Source organism: Taudactylus pleione, unplaced genomic scaffold (assembly GCF_031769625.1).
Source record: "Taudactylus pleione unplaced genomic scaffold, aTauple2 ptg000329l, whole genome shotgun sequence".
Taxonomy (NCBI): domain Eukaryota; kingdom Metazoa; phylum Chordata; class Amphibia; order Anura; family Myobatrachidae; genus Taudactylus; species Taudactylus pleione.
In genome coordinates, this window is record NW_028284730.1 from 11,564,176 (window position 1) to 11,589,304 (window position 25,129).

At 43.0% G+C, this 25,129-nt stretch overlaps 1 protein-coding gene across 2 annotated transcripts in view; it reads left to right on the top strand.

Moving 5' to 3' along the window:
• The first annotated feature begins 8,932 nt into the window (after positions 1-8,932).
• XPO7 (exportin 7) overlaps positions 8,933-25,129 on the top strand; it is a 92,455-nt gene continuing 76,258 nt past the window's right edge. The window contains exons 1-3 of one of the 2 annotated variants that reach the window (XM_088443394.1): positions 8,933-9,071; positions 21,904-22,050; positions 23,906-23,999. In XM_088443394.1, the coding sequence (XP_088299520.1) occupies positions 8,949-9,071; positions 21,904-22,050; positions 23,906-23,999 (364 nt within the window). In that variant the 5' untranslated portion in view covers positions 8,933-8,948. Of the gene's footprint in view, positions 9,072-9,130; positions 9,178-21,903; positions 22,051-23,905; positions 24,000-25,129 lie in introns of those variants that run through there. The other variant, XM_088443395.1, reaches the window with a different exon arrangement.

Genomic DNA, 25,129 nt, shown 5'->3' on the forward strand with positions numbered 1-25,129 from the left:
GGAGAACCACTCGAAAAATTAAAACTAGATTCATGGAACACCGCAGAAATATTCTTAATAGAAATCTTAATCACAGTGTATCTAACCATTATGCTGATAAACACAAAGGAGATCCTAGTTGTTTGAGTGTGATTGGATTAGAACATATACCAAAAGAGGGGGTGACAGATTCAAACATCTTTGTATTCAAGAAATCTTCTGGATGTTTAAATTAGACACATTACATCCAAATGGTCTAAATGAAACTGTGGAGTTAAATGTCATCCTATAAGATATTTCTATGTTTGAAATATAAGACACATGATTGACTGATAGATATTTTCTCTATGCAATTTCAGCCTAACATGCCATCCTGTTAGAATAGATGTGATCTATAACTTCTTCCTTTGTCCTCTAAGAAAATAAGACCACCCTTTAATAGTGGAAAGTACCATTGTCTTTAATTTAAGTGGAACATGGAATATATTAGAATATAATATATATTATCATGTTCACTGGGAGTTATGTACCATTAAACTATGTGATGTATCTGTTTATGCCTTTGTGATATGACAGATGGATTTGGAGTTAACTAGTACTTTATTTTGATTGTGTTACTGCTTTGATCCTTTATATAAGCTCTATTTGGTATGTACCCAAAAGGACAGAAAAGAGAGAGAGATACATATGACCAAAAGGATCAAATGAAAGAACCTAATTACCCCGAAGATTGAATTTTTTTTTTTTATATCGTTGAGATTTAATTTACAATTACGAATCACCGTTATATGAATTTCAGAGTAAATAATTACACCTAATCGCCATTTGCAATAAGGGCAAATCATGTAACATGTGGAGTGGTCCTATATCATAAAGTTATTATAGGACTGATAATTGGATACAATATATATAGGAGATATTCAATACACAAAACATTGTTTCTAAAAGAGTATCAGTAAAATCCCCTATTCATTTACCTCTCTATATCTCTTTTTTTATATAATATAACTCTGTACATATGACTAATATCATTGAATCCGCCATTTTTGTAAAGGGCACTGACCATACTAATAAGATGGTCATACAAAACGAAGTGATCACGTAAAATGACGCGCTCACAGATCGCGATGTTTGATCTTGAAGTTGAGGGCGTCGCAATGTGACGTTGCTAAGTGCAGCCTGCTTGTTGAATGGTGCTGGCGTTTGACCAGCACACATTTTACTTCCGCGTCTCACAATGCGTGGGAACTTCCGGCTCTCTGTGTTATCCGTATCCGTGGCAACAGGAGGTCATGGGATTTGCCAGTATGACATGATCTCCTGCCGATGTCACGTGATCGACATGGGAATACACGGACGGATGAGCCTGAGGTAATTAATCTTATAATCTACTTCATTTCATATTTTTCCTACTGGAAGGTTTGCCTTAATAGCAGGTTTTATTAATGTTATTAGGACACTTGTTGTTTTTTAATATGCTTATAATGATGAAGTGCAATCATCAACATGTGTGGGTAATTAGGGGCCATTTTGACGCTGTATAAATATCCCCATTAACCTAACAGAAAATCACCTTTGATAAAGCTGGGGGTTACCCAGCGAAACGTGTTAGAGGTTCAAGCACCCCTCCATTCCAAAAGGATACATCTGGATCTTCTCTCTTTACTGCTGAAAATCTACCTGGAACGGACTCCGTGGACCATACTTACCTGTTTGGGCAATCTCCAAGGGACAGATGGACGTATATCATCACATTTGAAACACCATTTGGATTGTCAAGTTTCACCACTCCAAGGGACACCATCAGAGCATGATGTCGCTCTAGTTCACTGCGGATCCCTACTATCGTGAGTTTGGTTAGAGACTTACCCATTTGGAACATTGAATATCTTACCACTGTCATCCTAAGGAGTTCCAGAGATTATATTTATAAATCTTTCCATTTGTATACCGCATGTACAGGGGTAGCGTTTATTATTGGCATATACATATATTCCATGATTATCAATTTTATTACTATTAAATTATTGTATTTTAACCTTGATTGCACTTCATCTGGTTAATTATCAGTTCTCAAAGCGCTGTAATTATCTATCTAAGACAGACTCTGTTTACAATCGGAATCTGCACGATGCCATCTTGCGAATGGCAAACTAGACGCCATTTTACAACTAGTCGCAAAACGCCATTTTTTAGCTATAACTAAAATAAAATCCTTACATTAAACATTCAGGGTTGACAAGACGGGTTTTGTGGATGTCTGTGATAAGTGATTGAAGAATAAACAAAGATACAGTGAGCATTTGCTCTGCACACAGAACAGTCTGCCTATGAAAATTGAACCACAATACAGACATTGATATACTCAGAGTGAATTAGGAAACCATTGTCAGGCATTTAAGCTATCGATGGCCATTGTAGGCCGTTAGTATCTGATGTGGTTTAAGCTAAATAAACCAGTGTATTTATGTCTGAGGCTTAAATGAATTAGCCTTGCCTTTGTGATTTCATTAGACATCGTTTGATCATCTGTGTAAACCCCATTGCCTGTAATTTTTGTAAATCCAGAAAAATAATGTCAAAACCAAGAAATTCATAGATATATATATATATATATACAGTTGCTATTTCATATACACGAATGCATACCCACACAGCGCTAACTAGCGTCCTTTTCTCATATTAATAATGCTCACATATTACACAATTACATAAAAAAAGGTTCCGCATTAATAAAGGTTATTTACCAAAGTGTTATTTATATTTGCAATGATGTGAAGTGCATGTTATATGATATTTATGGTTTAGTACATAATAAGTAGATCATGTTTGGTGCCGTTCTGATCCGCTGTGTATTTGCAGATCTCCGGTACTATCGGTGGGGAAATCGCTACAATCATCTGCAAGTTATGAACTATAGGGAATTAGGTGATAGAATGTACAATGTATGAAGTGTTCATTGCTTAGTTATGCGGCAGGAAAAAGTACACAAAGAGCCACTGGGAGGCTGAACTTCTCAAGTACAAACAGACCAATGAACTATGTCGTAACAGAAGACCAAAGAAGAAGAACCAATGAAATAATACCAGCTCATGTCCATTGTATTGCCAGTTCATGAAAGAGTATATATGTGCGCTCTCTGACCCCAGTCTTGAGTCTTCTTGCTGTGCTGTTGACGGAGGTTTCTAATGCTGATGCCGGTATCTGGGCCCAGAGCGCGTGCGTATATAACAACTGTACCTTGGGTCTGTATGATTTATTTGCGCTTATTATATTAGATCACAGCGTGTAACCATCTGTAATTTTCTTGAATAACTTTTGTGCGTTGGACCACAAGTGCCAAAGTCTGAGAGCATTTATTTGGGTGTGCGACTGGTCATAGCACTACTTAGCGCCAGCCATCTATGTTTAGAGGTTTATAGAAAGGATTGTCTAGAGGTTTATAGGCAGGATTGTACCAAGGTTTAATCAGGATATAACACGGCCATCAGGACCACTGACTGGCGTTAACTTATAAGGTCATAGTACCAGAGTGTTGGGTGGTACACGTCATCTCTGTCAGCCCCGGAACTTTAGGACTCATCAACTTTTCGCTTTTCTTTGATATAGACGGTACGCAGATCCTGTATTTTGTACCGTACTGCTTTAAGGTCAGCATGCGCAATGAACCGTTTTGTTTTGTATATTCCAAAAGGACATTTAAAGCTGCCAATTTTGACGACTTGTGGCGGTACTGTCGACAGGATATCCTCCAAAGGCACTCCTTGTCCTGGAGGATCTCTAGGAAACAGGTAACAAATTCCCGTTCACTATCCACGGACATAGCTAGGAGGAAAAAATAAGGCCATTTTAATCATCTACAAATGTGAATTGTTTTGTACATTTCTCATGTATACTTTTACCTTTTTCAAAATTTTGGTATATTTTATATTTTTTTTGTTTTTTTATATTATATTTTTCAAGGAATGTTCTGTGTTTTTATACGTATTTTAATAATTTTTTTTTTACAGGAATGTTCTGTGTTTTTATATGTATTTTAATCTGTTTTATTCCAAGGAATGTTCTGTGTTTTTATATGTATTGTAATCAGTTTTTTTTCCAGGAATGTTATGTGTTTTTAATGTTTTTTTAAAAGAATGTCCTTTGTTTTTATATGTATTTTAATCTGTTTTTTTTTTACAGGAATGTTGTTTTTATATGTATTTTAATATGTTTTATTTTAGTTGTTGCAATGTATTTATGTTGTTGACATACATTTGTTTATGGTGGTATATTCAAACATCATAAACTAATGTATCACAGCAACAAAAACAAAATTAATAAAACTTTTGAGTGATTTTTTAATGTGGTTATTTTATAGGTGTCACGTGACATTGGTGTGTAGGTGGGTGGCACACATTGGTGGGCAGTGTGAGGTCAATGCATGGCCCAGCCACCACCCACCTCATTCCGACGGGCGGTGGCTGAGCCATGCATTTATAAATGCCTGGCAAACATTGGTGGGTAGGTGGCTGGCACACATTGGTGGGTAGGTGGGTGGCACACATTGGTGGGCAGTGGGAGGTCAATGCATGGCCCAGCCACCGCCCACCTCATTCCGGCGGGTGGTGGCTGGGCCATGCATTTATAAATGCCTGGCAAACATTGGTGGGTAGCACACATTGATGGGCAGGTGGGTGGCACACATTGGTGGGCAGTGGGAGGTTAATGCATGGCCCAGCCACCACCCGCCTCATTCCGGCGGGTGGTGGCTGGGCCATGCATTTATAAATGGCTGGCACACATTGGTGGGTAGGTGGGTGGCACACATTGGTGGGTAGGTGGGTGGCACACATTTGTGGGCAGTAGGAGGTTAATGCATGGCCCAGCCACCACCCACCTCTTTCCAGTGGGCAGTGGCTGGGCCATGCATTTATAAATGGCTGGCACACATTGGTGGGTAGGTGGGTGGCACACATTGGTGGGCAGTGAGAGGTTAATGCATGGCCCAGCCACCGCCCGCCTCATTCCGGTGGGTGGTGGCTTGGCCATGCATTTATAAATGGCTGGCACACGTTGGTGGGTAGGCGGGTGGCACACGTTGGTGGGCAGTGGGAGGTTACTGCATGGCCCAGCCACCGCCCGCCTCATTCCGGTGGGTGGTGGGTGGGCCATACATTTATAACTGGTTGGCACACATTGGTGGGTAGGTGGGTGGCACACATTGGTGGGCAGTGGGAGGTTAATGCATGGTCCAGCCACCGCCTGCCTCATTCTGGCGGGCGGTGGCTGGGCCATGCATTTATAACTGGCTGGCACACATTGGTGGGTAGGTGGGTGGCACACATTGGTGGGCAGTGGGAGGTTTATGCATGGCTCAGCCACCGCCCGCCTCATTCCGGCGGGCGGTGGCTGGGCCATGCATTTATAAATGGCTGGCAAACATTGGTGGCACACATTGGTGGGTAGCATACATTGGTGGGCAGTGGGAGGTTAATACATGGCCCAGCCACCGCCCACCTCATTCCCGCGGGCGGTGGCTGGGTCATACATTTAGAAGTGGCTGGCACACATTGGTGGTCAGTGGGGTTGCATTAAAATACAGTACTAATACTCACCAAACTGTGGTAATCCTGCTGGCTCTATCGTGCTTTCCTTTTCCACTCTCCACGATGCTGCACAAGATGGCGATTGGGCGTGTACAGGGTCCTGTCAGTCAAATTCCCCAAAGTACGATGATTTGGATCAAATCGTGTCCCAGATTGGCAAATCTGGCCTACAGCACGCCAGATCTGAAGATGTGAGGTGCGACGAGTGGGGACGCACATCGGGATTGTGATCAGGAGTAGAACTTCATGATTTGGCCATATTGTACACGATTTGTCCTCACGGTTCGTCCAAATCGGGTAAAAAATCGCCATGTGTATGGCCAGCTTAAGGGGAGTGAGGGGACTTCAATTAGCCATGAAAAGCGATAACTTAACGTGTGCTGTTATCGCACATTTCGGTGTGACCATTTTGTGTATTCCAGCTATGCGCACTCCTGTTTTTCACACAATCCTATTGCAATAGCTGCTATGCAGCAAACGTGCAATCATTTTTGAGGGTATTTTGTCACGCCTGTTCAAAAAGTTGCAAACTGATAAAAGATAACTATATAAAAGTGTATTAGTCACCCTAAAAAAAGTATTTTGGGTTCTTAAAAAGGGTCAAATGGCTGTTATATGCGTTTTTCTAAAACACTTAAATAATGATAGATATTATTTTTCTGCAAAATAAAAATGTGTATAAGTATATATTTTTGTCATTTAGGGACTTTAAAAAAAAAACTTCAGAATACGCCTCTAACACCCATCTGCAATCTTAAAAACACCTGTCCTATTCATATAGCGCCCCCGTCTACCTGTCCCTCATCAATTAACCCATTTTAGTGCACTTTGCACCCCAAATATGAAATGCCATTATTTCCCAAATTAAAATAATTATTTTTGCCTAATTATTAAGGAGGATGTCCCAGTCGTTCTGAATCAAGTCCCAACATTTTTAATTTAAAATAGGGGTTTTGCACAATTTATCACCTACGCAGGAGGTGGTGAAAACTCTTTGCGATTTTATGCTATGGAGAATTCATACATGCTGGGCTAATATTATTGGCCAATAAGGATTTTTTCGCACGATAAGCCGTTTTTCGTTGAAAAGCGCTTAATCGCAGCTAATTGAATTTGGCCCTATATGTTTTAAAGCTGGAGATGAGTGGAAGATGACTTTTAATATTAGGTACAGCCACTATATTTAGTAATGTAATTTGGTTTAGTAATGCTACAGCACTATTCCAGAGTTTTATTAATGATATTGTGACCAGATGACCTCACCCCGCCAGACGATCACAGATCTTTTTGATCCACTGGTCAGAATAGAGGGTGGTAACTCATCCCTGAGAAAACTGAGTGGTTTTACATCACCACTCCTAGGGATTTCCTCTGTCAGTAACCGCCTGAAACTGACTCCTCCCACTGCGTAGTCTGGCTGTTAATTCGGCAACTACACTGGCCCCTGGAACCATTTCTCCCAGGCTCCTACAAAGCGGCATCTGGAACAGCTTACTTCTGGGTATGTGTGTGGACACACTGCTGCAACACTTCCTGGTTAGTGTTGAATAATTCAAACTGGTCCCTCACCATGGACAAGTCTGCACACGGTAGGTGGCAGAGAGTTTGAGCTAGGAGACACTGGACCTAATCCAGAACAGCGGAATAGCGTTTTACGCTATGCTGGTGGTCGCAGGATACAGCAGATGAGTGGTCTTAAAGGCAAGATGTTTATTGCTGAATGTCTTGAAAAAAGCAAATGGTGCTTGGAGGTTTCACAGCATACAGAAGTACAATCCTTGATATTCAGAAGGAGAAACTCCCAAACACCAGAAAACATGAAAAAGGTCGTTCACGCAAGTTTGTTAAATCTGTTTGATTTAAAAAAAACTTGTCTGAACAGCAGCTTTCGGCCATTTGCCGGTGTTTGGGAGCAAATGGTTGCTTGTCATTTCCTCCCATGCATTACCGGATTTTGGAAAAGCTGGAACGGTGTATGGCCAGCTTAATGTCCTGTCATTTGATGCATCTGACAGAGATTTGTGTAAGTGTAAACAGATTTTGGGAGCCAATTGTGTGCTAATGCTGCCATTTCTCCCATTTGTCTTATTACTCTGTCTGGGATTATCTTTTGTTTCTCCTAAACTCTGGTCTAAACTTCTATTTTGGGCACAAAATTGCCAGGTCATTGTTCATCCCGGAATCAATAAAATGGCTTAGCTCTAAATTATTGATGGCCAGATATCAGGAGCGTGTCTGCATGCACCAATAGTGCCCAGTACAAGTATTCTGCCCAAACACCATGGGTGCCCTTATCCATGGAGTGGCAATGCAAATTGCATCTTTATGGTGCCGTCTTTTTCACTCCCTAAATTTGTAATATCTCCCGGATATTTCACCACCACGACTGTACAAAATGCCATAGCTGGTGGGAGAAGGCAACTTCACTGAGGGTGGCATAAAAATTGTGTTTTCGGGCAAAACTTAAGCACCAGTTGCGGCCTGCAGGGACCTGTTCTCATCACAGCGGTAGTAGTCTGTGTATACACAGCATGCCCCCTAACAGTCCCCATTTCTGCGGGACTGTCCTGATTGGTAGAATGATGACCTGGTTACCAGAAAGTGGTATTTCCACACAAAAGCGGGTATTATAATTTATGTATATGGTGCCACAAATGTTCCGCTGCGCCTTACAAACTATATAAACAAGTTGTAGACAAGCAACTTACAGAACAATACAGGACCAGGACATGGATAATATACATTGCTACATTAGCGACCATAACACCCAGATAAGTAACAGAGCAAAGCAACCAAGTGTTAGGTGCCCTATTGGTAAGCAGTAGATGAAACTAAAGTAGGGAGAAGCACAAGAGGGTAGAGGGCCCTGCTCGTAAGAGCATACATTCTAAAAGGGAGGGTAACAAGGGATGGTATTTCTGTGTGTGTTGGGGGGGGGGGGGGGATCATTTTCCTGCCAGGACTAACTGTTGACAGCTGTGATACCTATACACGGCATGGGCTCTTTACAGGTGAGTGACAGATACTGGCTAATAACTGTGTCAGTCCAGTAGGTTCAGTATACACAGATAGAACAGAATCTACTAATCTCAGGCTCCAAGATGGCAGCCGCTTCCTACAAGATGGTTCTTTATTTATATTCCCCTCCAACATGGCGGGGGTACCTGCCTCAGCCACCTTAGTAAAGGAACGCCGCATGCAGCTCGCAAATGAGTGACTCGCAGTCTGGTCTCAATGTGCTGCACTGATTTACTTCCCATGACAAAGATGTCGTCCTGCACAGCCGCCCGCCCTTCACCAATATGTCCGGCAGAAAGCTTCACGCCTAATCAAATATGGCGGCGCCGCCGTGCCCTCAGCTCAGCCCCTCCTCTGTTGTCTATGGTTGCGGGGATCCCTGAGCGCGCCTGCGCAGTCCGGTGTGTGAGGCGCTGCGCATGCGTAGTTTGTTCCTCGGGGGGGACAGAGGAGCATGAATGGAGCAAGATGGCCGATCCTGTGCAGGTGAGGGGGACTCTGAGGATGTGCTGTGACCCGCAGGGTTGTGGGGGGGAGAGGGGGCAGCAGATGTGCAGCGCGGGGAGCCCGGGGGACGCTCAGCATGTCCTATGTGAGAGCAGACAGGGCTGCAGGGTTCCAGCTCAGTGTGACAGCAGCCTGAGGCCTGTGATGGGTCTGTGTGTACACAGTGTGTTTGTCTACTACTGTGTGTGTATCACTATGCATGTGTCCCCATGTGCAGGCTGCACTCTCCGTACTAATGTCTGTACACCTCCAGCATCATTACATTATATGTGTCCTGCCTGCAGCTATTCTATATACACCTAGTATCTCTGACCTGTATATAGTAATGTCTGTACACATCCAGCATCATTACATTATATGTGTCCTGCCTGCAGCTATTCTATATACACCTAGTATCTCTGACCTGTATATAGTAATGTATGTACACCTCCAGCATCATTACATTATATGTGTCCTGCCTGCAGCTATTCTATATACACCTAGTATCTCTGACCTGTATATAGTAATGTATGTACACCTCCAGCATCATTACATTATATGTGTCCTGCCTGCAGCTATCCTATATACATGTAGTATCTCTGACCTGTATATAGTAATGTCTGTACACATCCAGCATCATTACATTATATGTGTCCTGCCTGCAGCTATTCTATATACATGTAGTATCTCTGACCTGTATATAGTAATGTCTGTACACATCCAGCATCATTACATTATATGTGTCCTGCCTGCAGCTATTCTATATACACCTAGTATCTCTGACCTGTATATAGTAATGTCTGTACACATCCAGCATCATTACATTGTGTGTCCTGCCTGCAGCTATTCTATATACATCTAGTATCTTTGACCTGTATATAGTAATGTCTGTACACCTCCAGCATCATTACATTGTGTCCTGTCTGCAGCTATTCTATATACACCTAGTACCTCTGACCTGTATATAGTAATGTATGTATATATCCAGCATCATTACATTGTGTCCTGCCTGCAGCTATTCTATATACATCTAGTATCTCTGACCTGTATATAGTAATGTCTGTACACAGCCAGCATCATTACATTATATGTGTCCTGCCTGCAGCTATTCTATACACATCTAGTATCTCTGACCTGTATATAGTAATGTCTGTACACATCCAGCATCATTACATTATGTGTGTCTGGGATGCAGTTAGGAAGCCGACAGTTGCAATGCCGACCGCCGGCTTCCCGACTGTCAAATCCCTGCAAGGTACTAATGACAGGCGTCGAAATCCCGACGGCTGTCATTAGACCTATGCCGGGAGCCCGACACTCGGCATACTGATCGAAGGTAAACCGGGCGCGGAAAGGTTAGGGGCTCCTGGGTGGGACGTAGGGTTAGGCTAGGGGAAGGGGTGGTTAGGGTTAGGCACCCCTAAAGGAGGGTTAGGGCGGAGGTTTAGGTTAGTAAATACTTACCGTTACAACTGTCAGGATCTTCACTGGTCCGGTGGTATTTAATACCAATCCCGTGTGTCCCGCCTGCAGCTAGTCTATATATATATATCTAGTATCTCTGACCTGTATATAGTAATGTATGTACATATCCAGCATCATTACATTGTGTCCTGCCTGCAGCTATCCTATACACATCTAGTATCTCTGACCTGTATATAGTAATGTATGTATATATCCAGCATCATTACATTGTGTCCTGCCTGCAGCTATTCTATATACATCTAGTATCTCTGACCTGTATATAGTAATGTATGTATATATCCAGCATCATTACATTGTGTCCTGCCTGCAGCTATTCTATATACATCTAGTATCTCTGACCTGTATATAGTAATGTATGTATATATCCAGCATCATTACATTGTGTCCTGCCTGCAGCTATTCTATATACATCTAGTATCTCTGACCTGTATATAGTAATGTCTGTACACAGCCAGCATCATTACATTATATGTGTCCTGCCTGCAGCTATTCTATATACACCTAGTATCTGTGACCTGTATATAGTAATGTCTGTACACAGCCAGCATCATTACATTATATGTGTCCTGCCTGCAGCTATTCTATACACATCTAGTATCTCTGACCTGTATATAGTAATGTCTGTACACATCCAGCATCATTACATTATGTGTGTCTGGGATGCAGTTAGGAAGCCGACAGTTGCAATGCCGACCGCCGGCTTCCCGACTGTCAAATCCCTGCAAGGTACTAATGACAGGCGTCGAAATCCCGACGGCTGTCATTAGACCTATGCCGGGAGCCCGACACTCGGCATACTGATCGAAGGTAAACCGGGCGCGGAAAGGTTAGGGGCTCCTGGGTGGGACGTAGGGTTAGGCTAGGGGAAGGGGTGGTTAGGGTTAGGCACCCCTAAAGGAGGGTTAGGGCGGAGGTTTAGGTTAGTAAATACTTACCGTTACAACTGTCAGGATCTTCACTGGTCCGGTGGTATTTAATACCAATCCCGTGTGTCCCGCCTGCAGCTAGTCTATATATATATCTAGTATCTCTGACCTGTATATAGTAATGTATGTACATATCTAGCATCATTACATTGTGTCCTGCCTGCAGCTATCCTATACACATCTAGTATCTCTGACCTGTATATAGTAATGTATGTATATATCCAGCATCATTACATTGTGTCCTGCCTGCAGCTATTCTATATACATCTAGTATCTCTGACCTGTATATAGTAATGTATGTATATATCCAGCATCATTACATTGTGTCCTGCCTGCAGCTATTCTATATACATCTAGTATCTCTGACCTGTATATAGTAATGTATGTATATATCCAGCATCATTACATTGTGTCCTGCCTGCAGCTATTCTATATACATCTAGTATCTCTGACCTGTATATAGTAATGTATGTACATATCTAGCATCATTACATTGTGTGTCCTGCCTGCAGCTATTCTATACACATCTAGTATCTCTGACCTGTATGGAGTAATATCTGTACATATCCAGCATCATTACATTATATGCATGCAGCTATTCATTGGATCCAGCTATTCTATATTCATCTAGTGTCTCTTGCATGAGGGGCTTACTTTATACCTCTAATATTATTGTACTGTAATACAAAGAGGCGATTCAGTGCGCTACTATGTGTCATTACGTAATGGTACTTCGGGGCCATCTACATCGCAAGTTTTGTCTCGCACCTCATAGAGGTACACAGGAAAACTTGAGATGTCCATGTTACTCTAACTGGCTGATATGTGTGCAGCCAAGCATTACAGAGACATTGCCAGTAATAGCATTCCCCCCATAGAGAGGTGTGTGAGATCCTTCAAAAATTTGTGAAAGTGTTCGAACCTCATGTTCCGATATATGTTTAGTACATGAACGATACATGACTGTGTCATGGCCGATGACATACTTTCATTTGTATCAGAGGGTTAGTACATGCTGCAAGATACAGTCTCTGCATTTTTACATAATTTCTCCTTTAAGTGTAATCTATACTATATAATAAGATCCTTGTGTCTGTCTGTTCCAAGTTGGAGCAAAAACGCCTGATCCATTTTGTAGTGGAAATAACCTGCACTTTGTTTTGTCAGTTAAGCTGAGCAATAACAAAACAAAATTTATAGTTGTGGCACCATGCGCGCAGCTGGTTAGGGGTAGAGGAGCTTTGGGCCAACGTTCACTTAAATAGGATAGGCTCATAGCAGTCTGTGCACAGGGCACACAGTGACATTGGTGTGAGTGATGGGTGAATAGGATAGGCTACATAGCAGTCTGTGCACAGGGCACACAGTGACATTGGTGTGAGTGGTGGATGAATAGAATAGGCTACATAGAAGTCTGTGCACAGGGCACACAGTGACATTGGTGTGAGTGGTGGGTGAATAGGATAGGCTACATAGCAGTCTGTGCACAGGGCACACAGTGACATTGGTGTGAGTGATGGGTGAATAGGATAGACTACATAGCAGTCTGTGCACAGGGCACACAGTGACATTGGTGTGAGTGGTGGATGAATAGAATAGGCTACATAGAAGTCTGTGCACAGGGCACACAGTGACATTGGGGTGAGTGGTGGGTGAATAGGATAGGCTACATAGCAGTCTGTGCACAGGGCACACAGTGACATAGGTGTGAGTGATGGGTGAATGGGATAGGCTCATAGCAATCTGTGCACTGGGCACACAGTGACATTGGTGTAGGTGAATAGGATAGGCTACATAGCAGTCTGTGCACAGGGCACACAGTGACATTGGGGTGACTGGTGGGTGAATAGGATAGGCTACATAGCAGTCTGTGCACGGGGCACACAGTGACATAGGTGTGAGTGATGGGTGAATGGGATAGGCTCATAGCAATCTGTGCACTGGGCACACAGTGACATTGGTGTGGGTGAATAGGATAGGCAACATAGCAGTCTGTGCACAAGGCACACAGTGACATAGGTGTGAGTGGTAGGTGAATAGGATAGGCTCATAGCAGTCTGTACACTGGGCACACAGTGACATTGGTGTCAGTGGTGGGTGAATAGGATAGGTTACATAGCAGTCTGTGCACAGGGCACACAGTGACATTGGTGTGAGTGATGGGTGAATAGGATAGGCTACATAGCAGTCTGTGCACTGGGCACACAGTGACATTGGTGTTAGTGGTGGGTGAATGTGTTGCTGCCACCAGTCTGTATAGCGCTGCTGGTAACGTGGGCCAATTCCGCAACAGGGCCCCTAAGCACAGCAGTACAACTATAACACCTCAAATAAAATGTTGGCAGAAGCGATTTCATTGGGGGCGAAGTGGCGGGCAAAAGCTAGTTATTAATATGTACATCTCACATTATATAACCCATAAAAGAGGTGTGTGCATATTCTAATATCCAAGTGGTGTTTGTTTGTCTGTATAATCTCCTGTAAATAATATCTGTAGTAATTGTCTGTCACCAGTTCTGTGTTCATCAGGAAAATATCTGTATTATAAGGAATAGCTCATCTCTATTGAGACCTTGTGGTGTCAGTCACTACTAACCTATATATTTCATTTACAATCGGGAGTGCGATGTCTCATATATAAACACACTTTAATGTTTCTCATCATGGGTCAGTTATACGTCATTCCTTAGAGTTTGTTTTTAAAAAGCTGGGACATGACCGAGGTGAGGGGGTGGAATGTGTGATAGTGACACTGAGATAATGAGGGTGGGGTGTTGCTATATTTGCACTGGCTGCTGTAGTGTTTGGGTATTGTTATAACTATACCAAAGAGTAAGTTACCAAGTACCAAAGATAATTATACGTTTCTGATGATGCTGCAGTTCTGTGTACCAATGACACCTGGAAGCTTGCATGAGTGATACTAGAGCCCCTATTGCGGTGCTGAGCCTGGTTAGTGGTAATCAAAAAAAGTCCTTTATAGCCACAGTTTAACCAAAAATATTGCCATACCAGCCAACGCAGTAAGAGTGAACTTGCCATTTTACCCACGGTCTTTGGGGCAGATCCAGTTAGCCACGAGCTGCCGGTGGCCGCTTGCTTTGAGCATTTATCCACGCATTAGTGTAGGCAGATTCTTTTCACACCCCCATAGGGTTCAAGACAGAAGCTGCCTTCAGAAGTTACCAGGCGAGTCCCGCCAGCTTCCGCTGCAGATTGAATCGGCCCCGGGTGTATGCATGGGTTAGCTTGCAGGCATGGGCAGTGGAACTGAGAGAGCAGAATAGGGTTGTCCATTCAGATAATGTGGCAATACTGGTGGGGGGACGAGTATTTCTGAATAGTAATGTTATCCCAGCTTTTATTGCCTGTATGTATTCTTTCTCTACAGGAGAGCCAGGTCCTATAGGCTAATCAACACAGCAAAACATACTGTACTTTAGTTTTCTGGAATGATGGAGTTTGCAGAGTAATAAGAAGTTTCTATAGCTTGGTTTGTGGTGGGTTTTTCCTATGTCATAATAGTTACCATAAGGCAAAATAGTAGAGTTTACAAATGTACTGCAAAAAATAAAAATTATATTTTGCTCATTTGTATTTTGCCTATGGGGACGGAGGTGCACTGAGTGCTGTGTCACAGGTCTGCATTATCTTGGGTAGGCAGATTACCCTCTTATATGTACTTACACCCCTCCCATCTCCTTATCGCCCAGTAACACGCCCTCTGTACTTCCTAGGTCACTCATGTTGCCTTTTACTCTACTATACCATCCTGGGAGATAGACAGTAATTCAAATCTGTGTTTTTACATATCTATACATAATCAATAACCATTTAGTCCTCATAAAGTCCTAAAAGGTAGTAAAACTTATCTCATTTGACAAATAGCTCATTGCAGATTGTATCTTGTCACCCATTAACAAAATATAAGACAACATAACGCTGTATGCGAACCTCACACTATTTATAGAACCACCTTATCAGTAGTACTGTTTTCTATAAGACTCCATCCGCAGATTCTCCATAGGAATGTGCTCTGCACTTTGTCTTGCCTGTTCCAAAACCTTGATTTGTTTCTTTAAAAGTATCACAAAGGGGAGCAAATGCATAATATGTAGCAGAGGTTCCCAAACTCCGGCCATTACAGTCCAGGTTTAAGAATATCCATGCTTGAGCCCACATGGTCAAATTAACTGAGGTCCTAATTAAGTAACCTGTGCTCAAGCATGGATATCCATAAAACCTGGACTGTAATGGAGGAGTTGGGAACCGCTGATATATAGTAGTAGTAGTAATAATAACAATACAGCAGCTACCAATGGGGATTGGTTGGAACCCCTCCAAAAAATGCAATCAGAGAGAAAGGAGCAAATACATATACCACAATAATGTAGCAGAAATATTTTTACTAATCAATTAAAAAATGTTATATAGACTTCCATGGGTCAGAAGATGATCTAACAATTAATCAATACATTAAATAACATCTACACAAACTTCCAGGGGTAGAACTATGGGAGACAATGGAGGCGCCTGCCGCCGGGCTCCAGCTCTGAAGGGGCACCTCCTCCATTATCCACAACATATTCACCCCACTTAGGGCTGTAACTATGTACCCGGAGAGTACTGTCACGGCCGCCCAATACATGGCACCCCTTCCCGGCACCTGAGAAACCACCATACACTGGTGGAGAGCTCCGTGTCACACCGTCAGCTGCTGCCTTCGTCTGTATGTAGCCTGTTTGCATGCAAATTGCTACATTACAGTGTCAGCGATAACTTGCCTACGGGCGTCTGAGATGAATTCACGCCACTGCAAACATCGATAAAATTAGCAGCACATGTTTTATCAGTCCAGGGCTAATAGATGTTGGTATAGAGCCTACACTGTAATGATGCAATTAAACAGCTTTTCCAAGTAATCTATTCCAAAATGATGGATAAATGTAATGATGTACTCTCACCAGTGGTTTGTTATATGCTCACAGTGAAAGCCACTCTGACTGCCAATGATAGTAAGGACTGCAAAGAATGTCCAATAGTACTCCTCCTCCTCATGGGGAGACAGATAATTAAGGACATGACACAATACAATGACTTCCCGGCATACGTTGAACACTGTATTAATGAGATCAGATCTCACCAAGTGTGCAGCAAGGGTCCACTTAGTGGAAGCATCAGCCACTATTCTTCTCCTCAGCGTTTGCATAGTGCTAGATAATATATTAATCCTGGGTAACATCAAATTTCAACAGGCTGATGCGTTTCTCTGAAGTGCATCCGATTTCATCAGAGGCTGTTGTATTAGCTTCATTACAGTTTAGGATTCTAGGGGCTGATTCAGAGATGTGCGCATTACACACAGCCGCTGCATCTTTGGACACCGCTGCTGTGTGTAACTATGCTAATGCTGCAGGGGGTGTCTTGTGTTAATAGAAGCCTCCTGCATGCGTGGGTGATCCGCTGCTGCGCCCGAGGACGACTCTGGTGAAATATTTATTTTCTGCTATTTTTTTTATTGATGTTTGTGTGTTTGTTTTTTTAATGTATTGATTTATTATTATAATAATTATTATTATATTTTAATCAAGGAGTTAATTCCTTGGCTTGTTTAGAATTATTTTCCTGCTGCATGAGCCATTTTTGGCCTAGCTTCAGTTGTCGGACACTGGCCTCACATTATCCTCTACGATATTCCATGGGGTCAGTCTTATTCTATGCAAAGGGTGTGAGTTGCCATTGCAACTGGGTTAAAACGTCGGCCACGGACCGGCACCTCGCACCCTTCGCGGGCCACTCCAAGCCTGAATTCGATTAATTTTGCTCAGATCCCTATGGGGCTGCAAACACTTTAAAGCGAATCTGGGCTGCTGTCAAGCGCTGCCGCAATGACACCTGCGAGAACATCGAATGGAATAGGATTGACCCCTGTGTATGAAGAGTAGTTCATGTTGGACTCGATGACTGTAAGGCATCCAGAATAAATCATCACCCCTCTACCACTATCCTTGAGTTTGTTTGTGGTGGTACACTGAGTGCAACTCTGCTTTGTCAGGATATTATTTGCAGAAGTTTTGTTTAGATGCCTCCGAAACTGTACTGCAATGGTTTGTTTGCTGTGTTTGGAGAGAAGGGGCTTTCTCCTGGTTACTGTCCCATGAACGCCACGTTTGTACGGTCTAATTCTGGTAGTAAAAAAAAAATATAATGTAACATACACCGTGTTCACAGTACCATGTAGATACATGGATGTAGATTTGGGGTTCTCTGCCTTTTCTCAGAGCATGCTCCTGATCAGCAGTGAAGGGTGTACTTGCTGTTTTGTTTTGTTTTGTTGACTAAACAATAAAGTAATTTTGCTATGGATTATTCGTCACATGAGAGTAAATTTATACAATATCAGGACTTGGTTAGAGCTAGCTGATTGTTTAGTATATCCTGTGTACAGACACATATTTGAAGGACAATGCACTTTCTCTTTCACATGACTTTGTATCAAAGGAAAAGGCAAAGTGTGTAACCTGCGATGTACAGCTGCTGTGAGAAGGGAATCCCGCGTGTGTATATATACTGTTTTATTATGGGTATAAAATATTTTACTGTAGTAAGAATGCATGACACGTAGAAGGTAAATCATGTGGCTGTCATGCTACTTCTATGCCAATGTGGTCTTGTAAGGGAAATGCATCTTTGTTTTAATAAAAACAAAAACAATCAACTGCTATAGAACAATGAGAAGTGGAAATATATTGGCACTCCTATCATTGGGTGGAATAAGTAGGACTATAGGCAAAAAGCTTAAAGACAAAGGCTGATTAAAACAGGGAACCCAATAAGCCCAAACTTTATGAAAAATAGGATGAGAAGCACCTTAAAATACTTGCAGTACATTTCCAGGGGCATTTTAAGAAATGAAGGGGTCCGTGTGCAAGCTATTTACATGAGCTCCGTTTCCCAAGAACTATGACGCTGGCACCTGTGCAGAGGTTAGAGAAGATTCGGGCATTAGTGGCAGAGTCTTTGCTGCCTTCTGCGCAGGGCCAGCACTATGTTTTCAGCACTCTTTGTGAAGGCAGTGAGGGCAAACCGTCTGCTTTTTCTTCGGAAATATGGCGCCAGTGTCTAATGGTGGAGCCTTTGTTATCTTCTGCTCTAGCGCCGTACTTTCATCATACTTCATCCCCTAAACACCTATTAAATATCTTGCTGGTGTCTTTCCACCATTTTTCCAATGAAAGTGCCTGAATGTGAAGCCAGCAGTCACGAGGCCCTGCTCTTGGAGCTTGGAAAGACAGCGCAGGGCCCCCTTGATGTAGTATCATGTACTTCATTATCATAGACAAGTTAGAGTTTGGGACCAGAGGTGTAGATAGGATTAAGCGTCTGATCTCTGACCATGAAGGTTATGTGGGGCTGCGCCACCGCCAGACGTACAGCAGAGATTTCCTGTGACCACTTGTACCAGTAGTGTTCATTCTAGCACCATACACCTGTCACTGCAGTTGCTGCATAATTGTATGTGTCGTTGCTATGTACTAATGGCACAACGCAGGAGATTCTCAGGCGAAGTGCTAATTAGCACATCAGATCGCAGTCATTATTGTCAATGGGGAATACAATGTGACCCCTATATACTAAACTCCAAAAAGCTTTTTGGAGGTTTAGCCCTGGTAGTTTACACCATCTTCAGATGTAAGCCTATGGAGGCTCCAGGTGCAGGAGAGAGATCTTGCGATTTCTTCTCGGCAGCTCCCGGGCCGGCTTCCCCCGGAGAAGTCTCTCACTCCTCTGAAAGACTTCTCCTAAATGCCAGGAATATACCTCCCAGGAACAGCGGTTACCACAACCTCTGTCCCTGCGAGTTCCCCTTGGTACATAGCTGGTATATTTTCATTAAGAATGAAAATATCCCGGCGAGATGGGTACATAATCGCGGCAGTGCCGCCCAGCATGGGGGCAAGTCCTGGAGTCTGTGAAAGAACCCTGGTCCAAGATATATATATGTACAGATTGCTCTTCTAATGCGCTGGATAGTGTATGCAATACAGTATTAACTATAGATGGTCTATAGCAGGCCTGACCAATCTCCAGCTGCTGTGACACTACAAGTCCTAGTTTGCTTTACCAGCTGATCAGTGGGAGGTTATGCTGAAACTTGTAGTTTCACAACAGCAGAAGAGCCACAGGTTGGCCATGCCTGGTCTATAGTATACGCCGCACGGGAGAGAGTTTAAAGAAAAAGCTTTCTATATCAAACATTTTGGCTCATATAAATATCATAAGTGGTCAGGAAAAAGTTAAACATTCCATAAAAAATATATATGTATAGAATATAACCACTAGGAGACAGAACTGTGCTTTCTATGCACACACTCTCCCACCTCTTGGTAAGACGTCTGTCTCTTCTTGTTGGCAGCTGCTCTCTAGACACTCTGGTCCGGTGCACTGATTGAGCGCTCAGATCCACACACGCAGCAGAATTGGTAGGAGAAACTGGGCATGCAGAGCAACTCCATTCCATCCCTTTATTGCATGTTATGCTTGTAGCTCTAGGGTGATTCTCTGTGATGCACGGGACATTCACATACATTCAAGTACGTGAACTGTTTGTATACCACCAATCATTTTTTTTCTGGTGTCCAAGTCTTAAATACTTTGTTGGTAGAAAATGTAAACCAGAAAAAAAATTGACTACAGTATAAACCATTCCTTCTGGGATTTTTAAAAACTCTGTGTGATGCACACGTGTGCGCGCCCATAAGCATCGGGTTTAGCTTTGCAAAGTTGCTAAACCCGTCCAAATTACTGCTTTGGAAGCCCAAAAGTGCCATCTTATTGCACATTTCTGCTCATCACCTCAAGAGGCTGCGGGCAGAAATGTCAGCGTTGGTGGCTGTTCGCTCCCGAATGGAGCATCAATTCAATTAATAATAGCCCCCGGGGAAAAAAAATTAATCGCCACCTTGGTGTATTATTAGATAATAGTAAAATGGCCACAGATGCCAACCTTTGGATAATAATTCTCTGCACAGGTGTTTGGGGAGTAGCTGTGTAAGTCACTGTGGGGGGAATTCAGTTGAATGGTATGTTGAATAGCGCCAGGAATGAGTGCCCGAAGCTATTCAGTTGTCTACATCGCTGCAGCACTTAAGTCGGGAGATGCAGTTTACCGCGCCCAATAGCAAAACTTTAGTCGTAGTAAACGGCATTCTCCAATTTTAAGTACCTGGTGTGATGCTCTCAGTGCATATGGTTCGCCCGCAACTAGCATAGCATCCTTAGGAAGATGCGAGCAGAAACCCTCCAGTCGCTGGTTACAGCGTGGCCAATTGAATGGCTCCGGGCGATCGTTTCTGGCACTTTTCAACATCGCATTTAATTGAATTCCTCCCTATGATTGGTATTGATGAGAAAGGGTTCGTATTGTTTTTGAGTAGTGAAAGGACACATATATATGTTCTGCATATTGCAGTAATATAGTATATTACGCACAGCGGTGCCAAACCCATTATACAGTAGGGACGATTCAATTCAGTGCGATGTTGAATAGCTATTCAATTGCCTGCGCTGTAAACTCCCGACTAGAGGATTCCTGCTCGCACACTCCTGAGGTGTGAGCAGAAATCCGACTAAACTGGGGCCGCAATGCTGGTTTCTGGCTTAGCGCTAACAGCATCGAGGCCAGCACTTAAGTTGGAGAATCCCGGTTTCCCCAACTAAGCACCCAGCTTAAGGCACTGTAACCAGCAACTCTCGACTAAGTGCAGGGCACAGCATGGGCAATTGAATAGCTCTGGGAATTCCTTCCTGGCACTATTCAAATCTCATTGAATTGAATCGCCCCCATTGTCCAGTATAATGTACTTGTAAGTGGCAAGCACACATTGCATTACACAATACAGAGAGAAGTCAGGTGACCGATGCATATCTCATTCTAGAGGATAGTATTCAAAATAGAACCCGTCCTGTGGAAAGTATACCCAGCAGGACCCCATTCTTGCAGCTGGTTTTAAAAGATAGACCTATTTATGGTAGCCAGTATACAAAAGGGACCCCTTCCTGGATACAAGAAAATATTAGATCATGGTTTTTTGCATTTGTATCTTGTATAAAGAAAATAGCTCTCTCTGTTGGCCTATTGTAGTACAGTAAAAAACCCTGTCTGCTTGTGGGCAGTGTAGAAAATTATCTCCTCTGGTGGCTAGTGCATGGCGGCCCCCTACTCTGGTGGCTAGTGCGCAGCGAACCCCCCCCCCCCCCCCCCCGCCTCTGGTGGCTAGCGCGCGGCAACCCCCTACTCTGGTGTCTAGTGCACTGCAGATGATGTAATTAAACATGCATGGGCTGATATTAATCCATCAGTTCTTCCTCAGCAGACTTCCAGTATTCAATAATGAGCGTCACATTTCTCTCTTTACCAGAGTCTAGCCCAGCTAGAGATCCTGTGCAAGCAGCTTTATGAAACTACAGACACCAGCACACGGCTGCAGGCTGAGAAAGCCCTTGTGGAGTTCACCAACAGCCCAGAGTGTCTGAGCAAGTGCCAGCTCCTGTTGGAACGAGGGAGTGTAAGTATTGGGGATACTCATGCACAAGGTGGACAATTAGTGCGCTTTTTGTGGCTGGATGAAAGCAAGATACAGAGAAGATAAATACTGTACCTTTATTGGTTATACACAGTTGTGTTGTTAATGGTAATAGTAAATCACACAGGAAAGGGATTACTGCATTTTGGGCCCTAAGTAAGTGTATCCCAGTTTCCTTTACAATAGAATTTTTTTTAATTCAAAATGCTTATTTTTACACTATTCAGACTCATTCACCAAATCAACTAGCGGGAAGGTCACTAGGTTTTTTTTTTTAAATATAGTGATGTGAAAAATGTTTTGCCCCCTACTCAATTTGTTCTATTGTTGCATATTTGTCACACTTGTTTTAGATCTTCAAACAAAATTGAATAAATGACAGAGACAACATGAGTAGAAAAAATAAAGTTTTTAAATGATCATTTAATTTATTGAAGGAAAAAAGTCCTCCAACAGCAACTGGGCCTGTGTGAATTTATACTTTACGGTGGGTACACATCAGAACGATGGGCAATCGGGAGGATGGTAGGGACGAATTCCCTTGGTCCCGGACCATCCGTGAATGCATATACACACTGACGGAACAATATCTTGTTCCTTCCTTCTTAAAACTGCACCACCTCGTACATGATATCTTCTGATTGCGCCGTGCACCACGACCGACCCAAAAATGTAATGTATGACCTGCGGCGGGAGTACCCACCCTAAAGGTTGGTATAAACCTAGCAGATATATCTGCAGATGATGGTCGTTCATATACACTGAACGACCATCATCTTTTAGGCAGCCGCGGGTCCCGCTGGGCGGGGGGCGGGTCGTGGGTGCCCCCCTCCCCGCGGCTGCCGCTGCTTGTGTATTGGCGATACATCTGTCCAGCGGCTGTTCAGTACAGCCAAAGCGATATGTCTGTGTACACCGTCATTCACAGACATATCGCTGGTGCACACTGGTCGACGGGCACCACATATATTGGCCGATCAATTGATCGTGTCATTGTGTACCGAGCTTAAGTTACTAATTCAACCAATGAACCCATTGAATTGATAATTGGGTTCCGTTAGACTAGACACACTAGCCACCAGAGGAGATCTATTTTTTAAGGTTGTACTTAAGTGATGTTATTGCACGTGACTGCGAAGCAACCAGGGTTACTGTGCAGTGTGAAAGGGCCAGGTTGAAATTTCAAACCTGGTCACAAGACAGGTTGAACATAGGTTCAGTCAGGCTTGCCGCACAGTGTGAACGGGGGTCCTATTCACTGCTTAGGAAGAATCTCATTTCCATGTGCTACTTCAGCAGGTGATGGCGGTGATGTCATCGACCCGGCATAAGTGCCAGCTCGACCCACCAGTCTGAAAGGGGTCTAAGTTGGGTCACACCCGGAATGGACCTGTGAACAAAATCCCGAGTGTGACCCACCATTCAGATTTGAAAGGAGTATCCGGTTCAACAAGCCTGGTTGTGTCTAGTCTTATTGACCGAATTGTCAATTCAATTTGGTTATTGATTGAATTAGTAACTAAAGGCTAAATGACTATTACACACAGGCCCAGTTGCTGTTGGATAATTTGTTTCCTTCAATAAATGAAATGATCATTTAAAAACTGTATTTTGTGTTTACTCGTCTTGTATTTGTCTTGTATTCAATTTTGTTTGAAGATCTGAAACAATTAAGTGTGACAAATATGCAAAAGTAGAAGAAATCGGTAAGGGTGCAAAAACTTTTTCACACCACTATTTATTTTACTGTTGTGTTTCATATGTGAAAGTTTCATGTCTTGGTTATTTCTCCTTCTGACAGTAATTTATGGTTTTCCTTTTCTCTCTCTATCGCCAGTCTTCCTATTCCCAGTTACTAGCTGCCACATGTCTCACCAAACTTGTGTCCCGGACCAGTAATCCCCTGCCCCTGGAGCAGAGAATCGATATACGTGAGTACACCGTGCGCGTCTTTCACATTATTAGCGCAGGGAATATGCATGCACAGATTTGTGGTGATGCTCGGTGTAGCAGAAGGGGTACTTCTGTTAGATCGTCTCCCCCAAGAACAAGGACAGCATATGTACTTGTTGGTTGAAAATCCATATAGACCGGAGGATCCCAAAGGCACTCCTTAAGGCACCCCAACAGTTCAGGTTTTAGAGAGATCCATGGTTGAGCACAGGTGGTTAAATAACGTTAACTGAGGTACTAATTGAAGCACCTGAGGTCAAGCATGGATATCCCTAACACCTGGAAATCCTTAACACCTGGCCTGTTAGGGTTCTGTGAGGATGGACTTTGGAAACCTCTGATATAGACCATTAGTGTGGTCATTGCATGGTAAGACAGATCTTTCATATGTTGCATCAGCATGTGTTCTATATGTGTGGAGTCATTGTACACAGTTTGGAGATATTGATCTTCCCCAGAGCCAGCAACTACATGCTAACTGGCAGTGAGATGCCGGTGGCCTGGGATCTACAGATGATTATTACACAGCAAGGGATAGACATAGTCACCTCCCTGCCCATGCGTGCCGCATACATTGGGTATTCTACAGGCGTTTTCTACACTCTCTATTTGGTACACAACCCAAGCAGTCCCTGGTATGGTGATCATCTAGACAGCACTTATATAGGTGGCTTAAGCATTTACAGACTTTCATGCAAAAACAGGATAATTTATCTCCGAGGTTGCCACATACATGTCTATAATAACCATGATGCCTAGATAGCCCCGAGAGGATGGAGGTAACGTTATTGAACAGATTTGTAGAGAGCGTAATGGTCATCTTACCCAGCTCTCCTCCTAGTTCTACATAGTACTCTGCACCTGGAATGGTCATTATACGTGTGCATGTGCTCTAGTAGTCGCATACGTGGGTAGTAATATAAAGCTAGGTTCCTAGTATGATTGTTTACTCCGTGTCCAGTAACTATATTGTTCTGGTCTTGTTTGTATTGGTTCTGAAAAGCTGATCTGTACATCTGAATGATGTAATATGATGCATCTATGTGCATTCTGACTGTGCAGGGTGTGAGGAAGGTTTCTGGCTGCCAGACTGTGCATAGTGAGGGAG